A 14,993-nucleotide genomic window follows, 5' to 3' on the forward strand; every position below is an offset into this window, starting at 1 on the left:
TAGTACACATGCAAAATTGTGGGGAGCACTGTTATTCCAACTTGAGACCTCTCATTAAAACCGAATATAATTATATAAATGAAGAGGATCATGATCCCCACATAACCACCAAAGAAATACCATACACAGCCACTGAATTAGCTAAATTAAAGAAAGAATACTCCCGCCTCTCTAGTGAATCGGAGATGGAGTATGTTTTCAGAGTTTCCCTCACAGGGGGCGACCAAATTAAATTAAGTGAACAGGAAGCAAGTGGCTACTGGGGACATGGAGTTTTCTTAACAACAGGAAACACACATGCTCCATGCTCCCTGACACAGTGTGCAGCTCACTGGGCAGGGGGGTTAAACCCCCTAGAGACGGGCGACCCTCTGGCAAGAGTCGGCACCTCAGACCAACTCCTAGAAAACATACACAAAGCTGCATGCTTGCAAATGATACAGGAAAGAAAATTAATCTCTGGCTATGAGTCGCCAATGCAACAGCCTGTCAAACCTGAGATTATGACCCCCTTCATTCGAGGTTTGCCAGAGTCTCTTAAACCAACAGCAATTTTTCTTCAAAAAACAATAGCATCTATCTCCTCGGTAGATAGACTTGAAAGATTTCTCGGACACACAAGAGATCAAACTGGTTCCACTGACTCCACTGACTCCTCACCTTTTACAACTCCTAGCACACAATCTAACAGCAGTTATAAACTTTGGACATGGAGTGAGGTAGCAGAGGAGTTAGTAAATTACAGTAGAAAATATGGACCAGTGAAGTACTCAGAGGACAAACCAGAAAAACCCAGAGGAGTCAGGCACATTGCTTCTCCTAATGAAAAACCAGAAAAGGGAAAACAAATTTCCAGACGGCAGCAGCTGTGGTTGCTAGGGCTGAAAAGGGGAGTTCCACGAGAAGTAATGGATAAATTGCCGTATGATAAATTGGCTAAAATAATTTCCAATTGGCCCTGTCCCAAACCTATTGTGTGGGAATCATCCAACCAACAACCCAGTGCACCTCCTCTTCCACAAGCCTTGGGCAACCAGCCACAACATTCCCCAACACAGGTTTTAAGCAATGAGACACAGCATGCTCTCTCCCCGCTTCAGGGAAGTGAAACACACCAACCTCCTTTAAACTAGAAACTCCGTTTCTCGATAGTGAGCGAAGAAACGGAGACTGGATGTTTTTGAGGAAGCTCACAAAGGACCCGAGAACAGGGGACATATTGATTACAGCAATAGTTGGCCCCAAACAAATATTAATAACTTTTGTTGTGGACACAGGGGCCCAAATCAGTGCATTGAAAATCACACACGCCCAAAAGTGTGGGCTTGTTCCCAGCAAAAAACCATGTTGTGTTTTAAATGCCCTAGGAACTACAGAGTCTATGAGTATCGCTCTAGTAAAACTCACACTGCCCGGAGAAGACAACCCAATAGCTGTCCAAATGGTCATCGGAAACATTCCTGACAGTTTGTTAGGGATGGATATACTTGCTGGGAGACAATGGGAAGACTCAGAAGGCTTTCTCTGGTCTTTCGGAGCTCCCAGCCTTAACATCAGGCTGCTACAAACAGCTCCTTCCCTACCGTTCAGCAAAATCCCTTCTGTGAAACAATATCCTTTACCCTCTGGTGCTAAAGATGGCATCAAGCCAGTCATTCAGGAATTGAAAGATCAAGGACTAATTGTTAACACTCACAGCCCTTTTAACTCACCAATCTGGCCAGTTAAAAAACCCAATGGAAAGTGGAGACTGACAGTTGATTACAGACGGCTTAATGCCAACACAGACCCTCTTACAGCAGCGGTCCCAAATACAGCTGAATTAATAATATCAATTCAGGAGAAAGCTCACTCTATTACGGCAACAATAGATGTTAAAGACATGTTTTTCATGATACCCATACAACAAGAAGATATGGACCGTTTTGCCTTTACATGGGAGGGACAGCAATATACCTTCACACGTCTACCCCAAGGGTAGCGACACTCCCCCACTTTAGCCCACCATGCTTTAGCCCAAGAATTAGAAGAACTATCTAAACCTGACACTGTAGCTGTTTACCAGTCCATAGATGATATTTTAGTGGGAGGGGAAGAAAAAGAAGTAGTGGAGGATGTTCAACAGAAAATAATTTCCCACTTAGAAAGCCTTGGTTTGCAGATCCCCTCAGAAAAATACAAAAACCTTCTCAAGAAGTGAAATTTTGAGGCATCTGGTGGAAAGGAGGTATGACATGCATCCCACCAGACACCCTAACTTCTTTAGATCAAATCAAGATGCCTGAATCTAGAAAAGAACTCCAACAAGCTCTAGGACTATTGGTATTTTGGAGAAAACACATTCCAGATTTTTCAATTATTGCCAGACCTCTTGATGATTTGTTGAGAAAGGGAGTAAAATGGGACTGGAGCCCTTCTCAGGAAGAAGCATTACAATTGTTGATTTTTGAAGCCACAGCTCATCAGGCCCTAGGCCCTATCCACCCAGCAGATCCTTTTCAGGTAGAATGGGGATTTGCTACCTCAGGATTGTCAGTACATATATGGCAAAGGGGTCCTGAAGGCCCAATCAGACCTGTTAGCTTCTACTCCCGTGGCTTGAAAGATGCTGAAAAAAGATTTACAACTTGGGAGAAAGGCTTATTTGTTGTTACCCAAGCTCTCATAGAAGTAGAAAAAATCACAAGAAAACAACCAATTGTGTTGAGAGGTCCCTTTAAAGTCATTAAAATAGTGATCACAGGGACTCCACCTCCTGAAGGGGTAGCACAACGAGCCTCAGTAAGGAAATGGTATGCACAAATAGAGCATTCTAATAACATCTTTTCAATTACTGAAGGCGCTGTGAAAAATTTACCAATACAAGACACAGAGAATCTGAATAGCAGCCAAGACAAACCTGCCTCAGTTCTTAAAATAGCCCCTCCCTTCTCCCCTGAGCAAACAGCACATTCATGGTTTACTGAGGCCTCAGCTAAGCGTGAAGGAAAAGTGTGGAAATACAGAGCTGTAGCTTTGCACACTTCTTCTGCAGAGCGGATCATTACAGAAGGGGAAGGCAGTGCCCGAATTGGGGAACTTAGAGCTGTTTGGAGTGTTTTCCAGAGGGAGGCACAAAACACCTCTCTTGTCTGTATTTACACTGACTCCTATGCTGTATATAAGGGCTGCACTGAACGGCTGCCTTTCTGGCAACAGAATGATTGGGAAGTTAACAGAATTCCAGTGTGGCAGAAAGAAAAGTGGCAAGAAATTTTACAAATTGCAAGTCAAGGGAATTTTGCTGTAGGGTGGGTAGCCTCTCACCAGACAGATGATAATCCAGCAGGAGAATGGAATAACAGAGCTGATGAATTAGCAAAATTAAGTCCTCTGAAAAAGGATGAAATCACTGAAGATTGGGAGCACTTATTAGAATGGCTGCATGTAAAACGACAACACACAGGTACAAAAGATTTATACCAGGAAGCTCATGCCCGGGCTTGGCCCGTTACCAGAGAAATGTGTAACACCTGCATTTCAGCCCGTGAGCAGCGTCGCAAACGGCTAGAAAGACATCCTTTAGAGGATGACCCACTACACTTGAGGACAGGTAAAGGCTTATGGGATGCATGGCAGGTAGATTACATGGGTCCCTTTAAGCAATCAGGAGGTAAACATTTTGTGTTAGTGGGGGTTGAGATTACATCTGGATCAGTTCAAGCCGAGGCATTTAAAAGGGCTACAGGGGAAAACACTGTTAAAGCATTGCAGATATGGTTCGGGACTTTCCCAAAACCACAGGAAATTCAATCTGATAATGGGTCACACTTTACTGCTAAAGTAGTACAGGAATGGGCAAAAGGTGAAGGGATAAAATGGTCTTTTCACACTCCCTATTACCCTCAAGCTAACGGAATTGTAGAAAGGACTAACGGTCTTTTAAAACGACTTCTGAAACCACAAGAGGGAGGCTGGGATGGCCGGTTGCATAAAGCGGTGCAAAGTGAAAATGAAAGATGGGGGGTAAATGGGTGCCCCAAAATTACTGCTTTTTGCCCAAATCCTCTGAGCTTAATCTCCTCACAAAGAGGACCAAATGATCCCGAAAATCCAGTTCATGACCCGGGACACCCTGTTTTGGTAGACCTCCCTACGGTGGGAGAAGTACCACTTGTGTTGAAAACTTCTCTGAATAAAGTTGCGTGGATAGCATCTGATGCCTTAGGAAAAGAACATCGGATAAATACCCGCTGGATAATTCCATCATTTTAATGTTCTGCCCTTAGGTGGCAGATTTTTCTGTGTTTTGCTATTGCAGGAGAACTCCGAGGGGACACTTCAAGTGACATGAAAACAAAATAACCATGTTAACATTATTAATACTTCTCTGTATCCTGCCACACTCCCATGGCCAGGAGCCAGCTGAGTGGCCGTGGTCTGAAGACACTGTTAGATATACCAGTACTCAAGAATCACATCCCAGAAGTCGTCACCTGAACCTGGCAACCTCAGGGTATCATGGTGGTCCACGTGAGTGGGGATGGGATAAGAATGAACGGGTTACAACTCTAAATGGAACAGTTGGTTTGGGGATATTTTTGTGGGCGGATGTTGGGATCGGGATTGTGTGGGGCTGGGTGGGTGGGATGTGGTTTGATAGTAAATCAAACTTGGAGAGTTCTTGATCACATGGACTGGGATCACATGGACTGGGATTTCACAGGCTGGACCATCTGGATCAGAACCATAGAGACTGGGATCATCTGGACCGGGGTGGCCGCCTCGGAACGATGCGAACCGAGGCGGTCCCGCCCGGCCCAGGGCAACCTCCCCGTCCCTCCCAGTCCCGCCCGGGGGCGCGGCCAAAACTCCCCAGAACGAACGCGGCGGTCCCGGAGCGATCCTGGAGCCGATCCCGGAGCGATTCCGGGTCCGATCCCGGTCCCTGTTTCGGCCTCGGTCTCAGTCTCGGTCCCGGAGCGCTCCCGGTGCTGATTCCGGTCGCGGTGCCGATCTCGACCCCGGAGCGGTGCCAGTCTCGGTGCCAGTGCCGGTTCCAGTTTCAGTCCTGGTCTCAGTCTCGGTGTCGGAGCGGTGCCGGTGCCGTTTTTGGTCCCGGAGTGCTCCCAGTGCCAATCCCAGTCTTGGTCCCGGTGCGGTGCCAGTCTCGGTGCTGGTTCCGGTGCCGGTCTCGGTCTCGATCCCGGAGCGCTCCCGGTCTGGGTTCTGGCCGCAGTCCTGGAGCAGTCCTGGTGCCGGTGCCGGTTCCGAAGCGCTCCCGGCGCCGGTCCCAGTGTCAGTGTCGGTGTCGGTCTCAGTCTTGGTTCCGGTACCAGTTCTGGTGCCGGTTTCGGTGTCGGTCCCACAGTGCCGGTCCCGGAGCGGTGCCGGTCTCGGTTCCGGTGTCGGTCTCAGTCTCGGTGCTGGTGCCGTTTCTGGTGCTGGTTTCGGTCTCGGTGCCGGAGATTTTAGGGTCTTTTGGGTGATTTTAAGCCAAACCGGGCCCTTTTAGGACCGCGCGTTCCCTTGACCCCGCCCATTCCCCCTCAGAATTCCCGCCGTTTCCTGGACCCCGCCCCTTTCCCCTCCCAGTTCCCGCCCTTTCTCTGACCCCGCCTCGTTCCATTCGTTCCCCGCCCTTTCATTGGCCACGCCTCTTTTTCCTTGGACCCCGCCCATCTGCTGGCGCGTTCCCTCGAGCGCATGCGCAGATGACCCAGAAGTGGCTTCCCCCGGGCGCCGCCATCTTTGTTCCCGGTCCCCCGAGCCGGCTCCGGCGTGTCCGAGACCTGCGGTGGGGGCATGGGGGATCTAGAGGGGATCTATAGGGGATCTGTAGGGGATCTCTAGGGGATCTATAGGGGTCTGGGGGGACCTGGGGGTGTCTTTAGGGGGTTTAGTGGGTGGTCTGTAAGGGGTTTAAGGGGGTCCATAGGGGATTTAGGGCGGTCTGGGCGTCCCTAAAGGGGGCTGGGCGGGTCTCGGGGCTCTATCGGGGTCTGGGGGCTCTGTAGAGGGTCCAGCGGGGTCCGTAAAGGGGGTCGGGGCGTCCCTAAATGGGGTCTGGGTGTCTGTGGGGGATTTGGGGGGTCTCTGTGGCGTTTTGGGGGATTTGGGGGGTCTGTAGGGGATCTCTAGGGCTCAGCGGGAGCCTGTAGCGGGTCCGGAGAGGTCTGGGGGTGTCTGTGGGTCCCTGTGGGGGATTTGGGGGGTCTGGGGGGGTCTGGAGGTCCCCAGGGGGGTCTGAGGGGATATGTAGGGGCTCGATAGAGGGTCCGGGGGCGCCTGGGGGATCCTATAGGGGATCTGGGGTTCTCTACATGGGATGTAAGGGGGTCTGGGGGAGTCTTGGCATCTCTATAGTGGAGTTCTGGGGTCCATAAAGGAAATTTTTGTGAATTTTTGGCTCTATACAGCTAATTCTTGGAAATTTGGGGTCCAAATTGGGCAATTTGGGGTGTTCTATTGAATTATTAAAAAAATAGGAATATCGCCCTAATGCCGATATCCAACAATGACGGACAAAAGACTCTCCAGCAGTTTAGAGTTAGAAAGTGTATGTTTAATTACGACGCCAGACAGCGTGCGGGATAGCTCCCGAACACACGCGCGCTCACAGAAGATCACAGGGTCTTTTTATGTACAGAAGGATTGAATACCCAAAACACAAATGTATATTCATGACTTCAGTACCTCCCATTCCCCACTTCCTATGGTAATTAGCCAAAAGCTATTAAGCATGCGTGGTTTGTTCTTTGAAATGGGTCGGTGGTCTTTTTTATGGGGCGGGGTCTCAAAATGATGAAGTAAGTGAGTCTTCTTCGCTTTGACTTTTTAACCTTTTAGTGTTGCGTGACGACTGAATCCCGTTTTCCCAGGAGTATTTCATTTATGAATTTACTGTGCTTCTTGAAGCCTATTGATTAGTCAGAATACACAAACATAAGTTGACAGGCCCCATGATTTATCAGTTCCTTAAATCCGGCTTCTGCTTATCAAAAGGGAAGTCTATCTGTCTTACTTCAGCAATATCCAGTTAAAGTCTGTAATTCTTCAAAATTAATGTTTCAATCCCCTTGGTCCCTGCTCCCTCGTGGCCATGGCAAGAGCGGGCTGGGCTGGCCCTGGCAGGGGGCTCTCCTCGGGTCCCTGCTGATCAGGGCTATGGCCCCGTGTTCCTCTGTCTTGCAGCCCTTGAAGACACGGCAGATGACAGCAGCCCTGCCATCAGAAACCTGGCCATTGAAACAGCCTTGGTCCTCCGGGCAGTCCAGAGAGCTCCGTACTCCATCCTGTGGAAGCTGCGAGATCAGCTCCGCAGGGCACGGAAGACACGGCCTCGACTGTCGGGCCTGGGCTGGCTGCGCTGCTGGAGCTCTGCGGAGAGCTGATCTAGGACACTCTGTCTGCTGGGGCCAACTGAGCCAGCGGGGATTTTCTTCTTCTACAGGATTCTTCTTTTCTTCTTTTTTTTCTTCAGTATATAAATATAGGATATGTGTTACAATACACGGACTCCCAGGATTTTTCTTTTGCTGCCCTGGGTGCACAGGGGAAGAGGGGGAAAAGGGTGCTTTGTGCTCAGCAAGCTGCCCAGGCGTGCAGCCTTGCAGGGAAAATGGCCAGAAGCCCCTCGGCCCTCAGTGGTCCTGCGGAAGCCTTTGCACTGCCGAGAGAGCGCGTGGGCGGGGGCCGGAGCTGTGGGCATCCCTGCGAGGCCGGAGCCTGGAGATGGCCACAAGCCCTGTGCCAGCCAGGAACCGCCGTCTGTGTCCTCCTGCCCGTGTGCTGCTGGCCGGATTGCTGAGGGCTCCGCGGTGCCTCTTGGTCGGGCTCCTCTGGAGCTGCTGTGGGGCTGCGCCTCTGCTGCCGGGCAGGCTGGCCGGGCTGGGGGAGACTCTGAGGGGCTGGGCTGGTGGGAAGCCCTGAGGAATTGGGTGTCAGAGGCCACAAGCAGCCCCTGGGGAGCTGCCATGTTCCTGCCAGCCGGCTGCTCTGGCGCTCCCCCAAAGCACCTGCGGAGTGAGTGCAGGGAAAGGTGGAACCTTGCGCTCAGGGCCCTTCTCGAGCTCACTGAGGATCCCTCCCTCAATGGTGACAAGGGGGCAGTGGCTGGAGCTGAGCTGGGGAATGCAGTCGCTTGGGCTTGGCTGGGCTTCGAGAGCTCAGGCAGCTGCTCCCAGCTCTCCTGCCTCCTGGTTCGGCTGCCCGAGTACCTCGGGACAGGCCTTTGGCCTCTGGGCCCTGTTGGCACCAGGGCGGCGTTTCACGACTTGTGCTCTTCACAGACCAAAAAAGTGTGGCCCCTGCCTGAACATTTTGTGGAGCTCCTGCGGGACACAGATGAACAGTCAGTCAGGATGACGGCCGTGATACTCAGGTTTGCAGTTTTGGACAAGGACATGCTGAGACCCAGCCCTGTCGCCCTGCAGCTGGTTGCGGTGCTCCTGCCACTCTCTGACCATGCAAGGCTCTGTGCCCCCAGCCACGGCCACTGTGTGCCCACCAAACACTTGGTGCCCTGTGGGTTTGCAGGCTCACGCCCAGCTGAGCCCCGAGCAGCCGATGCTGAGGTCTTTTTTTCTTCCTTTCATAGAGGATAACGGCCAGGTGCAGCTGCTGTCCACACTGCTCTTCTGAAAATTGGTGACTGTTTGCAGGGCCCCTGGGAGGGAATATTGGGGTTCCTGGCAGCAGGATCCTTGTGCAGCTTCAGGCTGGGGTGGGCAGCACTTCCATCTGCAGCTTCCATGTGCTGCTCCGGCAGCTGCTGCTGGGGACCCTGAGGGAAGAGGCCACGGGAGGGATGGAAATGCTGCACGGACAGCAGCAGCCAGGGCCAGGAATGAGCTTTGCCTTCCTGGCTGCTGAAATGAGGCTCCTTTAGTGCAAGAGGAGGCAAAGGCAAAATCAATTTCAACAATTCAAGGAAAACTGTGGAAAATTGGAAGCCTCTCAAAATGTCACACATTCATCTGGAGCTCTTCAGCGTTGGTTCTTGTAAAAAGCCTTTCCCGTTTTCCCTTGGCTCTGAGATTCTGGGAGCCACCGCTGGGCTTCAGAGTTCAACTGATTTTTATTTTCCAGGTTTTTAAACAGAGCTCTGAATTGGGCATCTCTTGCCACTTTTTCTGCTCAGAACCTTGAGAAAGGTTCTCTGCTCCTGTGAGCCACATCTTGAAGGGTGCTTGGCAACCATGGAATGCTCTGGGAAAGCACTTGATTGACTTCAGGGCCAGGCTGGAGAGCTCAGCCTGAGGAAAGAACTGTTCCAGATGCCTCTGTCCATGTCCAGCTCCTCACAGCTGAGTCCCTGAACACCCTGGGTGGTTTATAGGGATTGATTTTCCCCTCCTGTTCACTTGGAGGTGATTTTGCCATCCTTTAGAGGAACATCTGACCAGCCTCTGCCCCCATTCCATTTTATTCTCTCCACTTTGAAGCTGGACCGCTGGGTTTGACATGTAAATTGGTAGTGTCTCGTCGTTCTTTCCTCCAGCCCTCCATTGTGACTTGTATTAAACACTGCAAACGGCCTCATTTGTCTGGTGGGGAAGATGTGAGGTGGAGAAAGTTAACAGGATTTGTTTTCATGAACCTTGTGCTAGTAAAGAAAAATGAGGTTTGTCATTTTGGTGTGGTGCTGAGTGTTGGGATTTGGGAGTTTATTTCTTGCTATTGTTCTTATTATTTATTAGTGTTACTTTTCACTGGTCAGATTTTTAAATCTTAGACACGATTAACCAAGGCTGGATGTAAGTCATTAGGAAAATTCCCTTGCATTTTCCACTGGGATTAAACGGTTCAGTCGACTCCAAGTTGCCAGTGGATTCTAAAGATGGGAAATCCTGTTAGTGGTGGGTTTGGTGTGGTTTGGAGCTGGGGAAGGCTCTCATCCCCTCCCGGAGATGCCCCAAGCCCGCTCTGCTGCCACGTCTGCACTCGCGGCCCCTCACGGCTGCCCTGCCCTGGGGACACGGTGGGACCCCGCTGTGCCGGGGCTGAGGCTCCTCACGGCCCCTCAAACCCCTCCTGGCTACACAGAACCTCTCCTGGCCCCCGACAGCCCTTCATGGCCCTTCATTGCCCCTCCCGGCCCCTCAGGGCCCCTCCCGGCCCCAGGCGTGGAGCTCCTCCCGAAGGAGAAGGGGCCGGGCCCTGCTGGTTCTCCTTTTATTTCGGTCGTTTCGCAGCCATGAGGAAAGAAAGGCTGAAATGGAGCCTTTGCCCAGCGGTTCCCTCCGGGTCAATTGCGGCCGAAGCTCCGTGCCGGCGCTGGCCCCAGCACCAGCATCCCCGCAGCCCCGCCGGCCTTTGCTGTCCCCCCGTGTCCATTCCCTGTCCCCGAGGCCCGCCCGGCTCTGGCAGCAGCAGGAGCCGCAGCGCAGCGGGCGCCGGCCCGGCCCGGCCGGGGCTCCCGGGCAGGAGCATCAGCAGCGCCGGCCCCTTCCCACCTGCTCCTGCCTCGCCTTCCAAGGCCTTTGTCCGGCTCCACTGCGGACCGGAGCAACGCTCACCCGCCAACAGCCCAGACTGCTCAGGGCCCGCCTGTGCTGCCCCGACCCAGCCTCCAGAGAAAGGAAGGGTCGGCTTCCAGCGCTGTTTTCAGCACTGTTTCACTCAGCCTGAGGTGACGGCAGGAGGCTGCTGCTGCCTTTGCCTTGGCAATTGGAGATGGCGGCTGCTGCTGCACCCCTCTGGCTGCCGACTGGATTTTATCAGGACAACTGCAATTGCCTTTTTCCATCCTTGCTACCCGCTGTGCTTTTGTGACAGTGAACTCAGTCTTTCTGGTGCAGGCACCGTGCAAAGAAGAGATTGAAATGCTCCCAAGTCCCCGGGCACTAAGTCGAGGGGAATGAAAGCCACACAGGCCACATTTGCAGCGCTCCAACACAGCCCTGCTGCTGGTGCTGCTGAAATAGAATCAACTTAGAGAGGCCATCACAAAAATTGCCGCTGGGGTGTCAAACAAAATGCAAAAATGCACCCGGAGAAAGAAAAACCAGAACTTCTTGACTCACTTCATTGCTTCCTCCGAGCAGCAGAAAAGGGAGATGCCCAGAGGTATTTCCAGCTGCTGCTGATCCCAGCTGGAGCTCTCTGCAGAGTCCCAGCAGGAACCTGAGCCCAGCCCGGGGAGCTCACACAGTGTCAGGGAGATTCTGTCTCTGGATTCAGTCAGGGTTGCATTTCCCAACAAGTGCTGGTGCCACCTCCTGTTTTCTTGGATTAAAACAGTAACAAGGAAAACCTTACCAATGGCACAACTCCCCAGTCCACAAGGAAAAAAGAAAGGACAAATCGTAAAGTTTTCCAAACATTTGTCCTGCTTTGCTGCAAAAGTCGTGCTGCACTCAGTATGGAAATCCAGGAGAAGCTGCAGTTGGTGGCACATCTTGTGCCAGCAGCTCGACCTCGTTCTCCACGAAAGGTTCTTGAAAAGAGTAGCTGGGACTGTGGTGAAGGTTGCTGGAAAACTGCAACAGCTTTCCAGAAGTGAAATGAAAATGCAAGAAATAAACCAAGAGGTTTTCCTCTATTTATTTCTATGCTTCCCTTTTCCGTGTTGCACTACTTCTCCGTGCCATTAATCCCAAATGGATCTCACCTCTCAGATCAATGACTTAGTGAGTTTTAGACCCTCGAAAATACCATGGGCCGTACACAGAGTTTGCCTTCCCCTGTTTTTGCTGCAAAGTAACGCTGGAGACATAAGCGTCGTGCTTGGGTCGGGCACGAATCCTACAACCAGGGAATGTGTCCTGACAGTGTCTGACCCTCAGCAGGGACAATGCACAGCAGCGACCGAGGGAATTCCTCTGCCACGGCGCAGGAGTCAGGCCTCTGGATCTGGGCTCAGCACGGCCAAGTTGCCGTGTTTGGAGCGGCTCGCGGGCTGCCCCCGGGGAGCGCGGGGCTGGAGCGTGGAACGGACACGCGGACAAACGGCCCCAGGGCTCCAGTTGCAGCGGCGGCAGCGGCAGCAGCAGCGGCAGCAGCGAGTCTACGGCGTCTACGACCCGTCCCCGTCCCTCTCTTGTTCCTCCTCTCCCTCTCCCACTGTCCCACACTCTGTCTCGCTGTCCCGCAACCTCTCCCGGTGTCCCTTTCCCGACCCCCCCGGCCCCTCTCGGCGTCCCCGTCCCGGCCTCTCCCTCTCCCCCCGCAGGGCTGGGCCATGCCCCGGGCCCGCCCCCGGCCCCGGGCGTCCCGCCGCGGTCTGGGCTCCGCCCGGCTCTGGCGGTGCTGGCTGTGGCGGTGCTGGGCGGGCATCAGTGCCTGGGGCCAGGGCGGCATCGCTGCGCTTTGGCTGCGCCTGTCCCGACCCTGGCCCCGGCCCCGGCCCCGGCCCCGGCCCCGATCCCGGCCCCGACCCCGAACCCAACCCCCGCCCCGGCCCCGGCCCCGGCCCCAACCCCGACCCCCGCCCCGGCCCCGGCCCCGGCCCCGGCTCCTCCCGGGCCCCGCGGACACACGCGGCGCGGCCGCTCCCGCCGCCTCCGCCGCGGCTTGCCCGGCCCGAGCTCCGCCGCTCGGCAGCGCAGCCGCCGGCCTCGAGCCGCCGGGGCCCGGGGCGGGTGGGGATGCCCGGCCCGGGGCGCTCGGGGGGCGCTCGGGGGCCGTGTCTGGCCCCGGGCCGAGCGCTGAGGGCCGCGTGTCGCCCGCAGGGGAGGCGCGGGAAGCCCTGCAGGACCGGTACCGGCTGGGTTCGCTGCTGGGGCGCGGAGGCTTCGGCAGCGTCTACTCGGGGACGCGGCTCTCGGACGGCGCCCCGGTGAGCGGCGGGGCTGGCGGCGGGCGGAGGAGGAGGAGGGCGGAGGAGGAGGAGGAGAAGATCGGGGCGCGGCGGGGCAGGCGGCGAGCTGAGCCCGCTGCTGGCCTTTGCTCGCAGGTGGCCATCAAATGCGTGCCCCGGGCCCGCGTCCAGCACTGGGGCGAGCTGGTGAGTGAGCGGGGCCGGCGGGAGAAGCTGGGGCCCGGCAGGGGAAGAGCCGGCGGGAGCCCTGCAGGGAGAGCGGGCGTGGGCTGAGCGGGGGGCCCAGAGCATCCGGGGCTGGGTGAGGGGTTCCCGAGCCCTGGCACAGCCTCAGCCCCACTGACGGCATCGTGGTCCTTCGGCAGCCCAACGGCGCCCGTGCGCCCCTGGAAATCGTGCTGCTGGACAGGCTGTCCTCTGGATGTGGTGGCATCATTCAGCTGCTGGAGTGGGTTGAGCTCCCCAACAGCTTCCTGTTGGTGCTGGAGCGTCCGGAGCGGTGCCAGGACCTCTCGGGTTTCCTGGCGGAGCGGAGGTTCCTGCCGGAGGAGGAGGCGCGGGGGCTGTTCCGCCAGGTGCTGGCGGCCGTGCGGCACTGCACCAGCTGCGGGGTCCTGCACCGCGACATCAAGCCCGAGAACATCCTGCTCGACCTGGCCACCGGGCAGCTCAAACTGATCGACTTTGGCTGCGGCGCCTTCCTCCAAGACACAGCCTACAGGCAATTTGCAGGTGAGCCCTCTCAGGGGATGTTCCTGGGCATCTCACGGCCCAGCCTGGCTGTAGCACCGCGGCTTCCCCCTCTCGCTGCTAGGAGCAGCGTTATTTCTTGAGCCAAGTTGCTTTTGGGTGGGGGCGGGAGGGGGCCAGCCCCCACACGCCCAGGGATGCCGGGGCGAGGCTTTAGGAGTTGCAGCATCCCCTGATGAACTCCGTCTGTGTTCCATAGGAACCCTGCCCTACAGCCCACCAGAGTGGATCCACCACCAACACTACCACGGCGAGGCAGCGACCATCTGGTCCCTGGGCCTCCTGCTGTACCACCTGGTCATGGGGAAGCACCCGTTCAGGAGGGGCCAGCAGTTCATCTGGGGGCGCATCTTGTTCCCACGATGGCTCTCTCAAGGTGGGTCCTCATCTCTGGGCACAGGGGAATCCCGGTGCTGGGAGACAGCAGCAGGCTGATGAGCACCCTGCTCTGGCAGCTGCTGAGGAGGTGGCACATGTCCTGCTCTCCTCCAAACAGAGAATCCATGGGGAAGTTTAGGCACAGCTCTGGGCACACCCAGCATGGCCTGGGCACGGGAATGGAGGGGCAAAGCAGACGGGATCCTTCTCCAACTGACTGCTGGTTTCTGGTTTCTCTCTTCAGAGTGCCAAAATGTTATCAGGAGGTGTTTGTCCATGCAACCCTTGGACAGGCCATCCTTAGAAGACCTCTTCAATGATCCTTGGCTGCAGGGTGTTCATCGTCCCTAGAAGATGGGAGAGGTCCATGTGCACAGTTTGATCCAAAGACCTGACAGGTAAGAGCTCCACACATCTCATGGCAATCAGTGCTAAAGAAAACCAGAGTGTTTTTGTCCTGCCTGTAGCTCTGAGCAGGGATGACCAGATGGGAACATCTGTGCTGGGGCGGAGCTGGAGACCTGGTGTAGCAAGCACTGGTGGCCACCATCCACCCTAGTTATGCTTGTCCTGGTTCGTTGGTGGCTGGGGCCCTGGGCAGAGCACTGACAGCCTGGTCTGGCCCCCAGGGAAGGAGGAGCCCCTGGAGAAGCTGTATCAGGTGGGGCTGCTGCTGGAGACACCAAGGACAACCCCAAGGATGCCAAGCTCTTCCTCGACCTGGCCACCGGCAGCTGAGGATGATCGACTTGGATTCTGGCACCTTCTTCAGACACGCTCCCTGGGGCCCAATTTGCAGGTGAGTCCACAGCTGGGGGGATGCTCCCAGATGTGGGCATGGCACGGCCTGGCCGGGCACCAAAGGTTCCTCCCTTTGCTGGGGCAGACGCCACAGATTCTTCACTCGGCCGTCAAGCTGCCTTTTGGCTCTGCGCAGCTGCTGAGGGCTGGATGTGCCGTGGCTGGCTGCAGGCTGGGCACGTGTCCTGCCCTCCTGCTCTGCCCCCAAAGGCAGCAGTGATGGGCAGCTTTGGGCCCAGCTCTGAGCACGGCCAGCGTGGCCTGGGCACTGCGGGCGGTCGGGACGAGGGGACAGGAGCCTTCGGCTGACGGGCAGTTTCTG

At 55.3% G+C, this 14,993-nt stretch overlaps 1 protein-coding gene across 1 annotated transcript; it reads left to right on the plus strand.

Moving 5' to 3' along the window:
• Nucleotides 1-12,163: 12,163 nt before the first annotated feature.
• LOC136304476 (serine/threonine-protein kinase pim-1-like) lies at nt 12,164-14,540 on the plus strand. Its single transcript, XM_066207999.1, has 7 exons — nt 12,164-12,347; nt 12,432-12,760; nt 12,878-12,928; nt 13,108-13,474; nt 13,692-13,868; nt 14,115-14,268; nt 14,500-14,540. The coding sequence occupies exons 1-6, from the start codon at nt 12,164-12,166 to the stop codon at nt 14,219-14,221; spliced, it is 1,215 nt and encodes a 404-aa protein (XP_066064096.1). The 3' UTR covers nt 14,222-14,268; nt 14,500-14,540.
• Nucleotides 14,541-14,993: the final 453 nt, after the last annotated feature.

This window comes from Chamaea fasciata, unplaced genomic scaffold, assembly GCF_029207755.1.
Source record: "Chamaea fasciata isolate MVZ Bird 193981 ecotype frontalis unplaced genomic scaffold, bChaFas1.0.hap1 SCAF_98, whole genome shotgun sequence".
NCBI classification, from domain to species: Eukaryota; Metazoa; Chordata; class Aves; order Passeriformes; family Sylviidae; genus Chamaea; species Chamaea fasciata.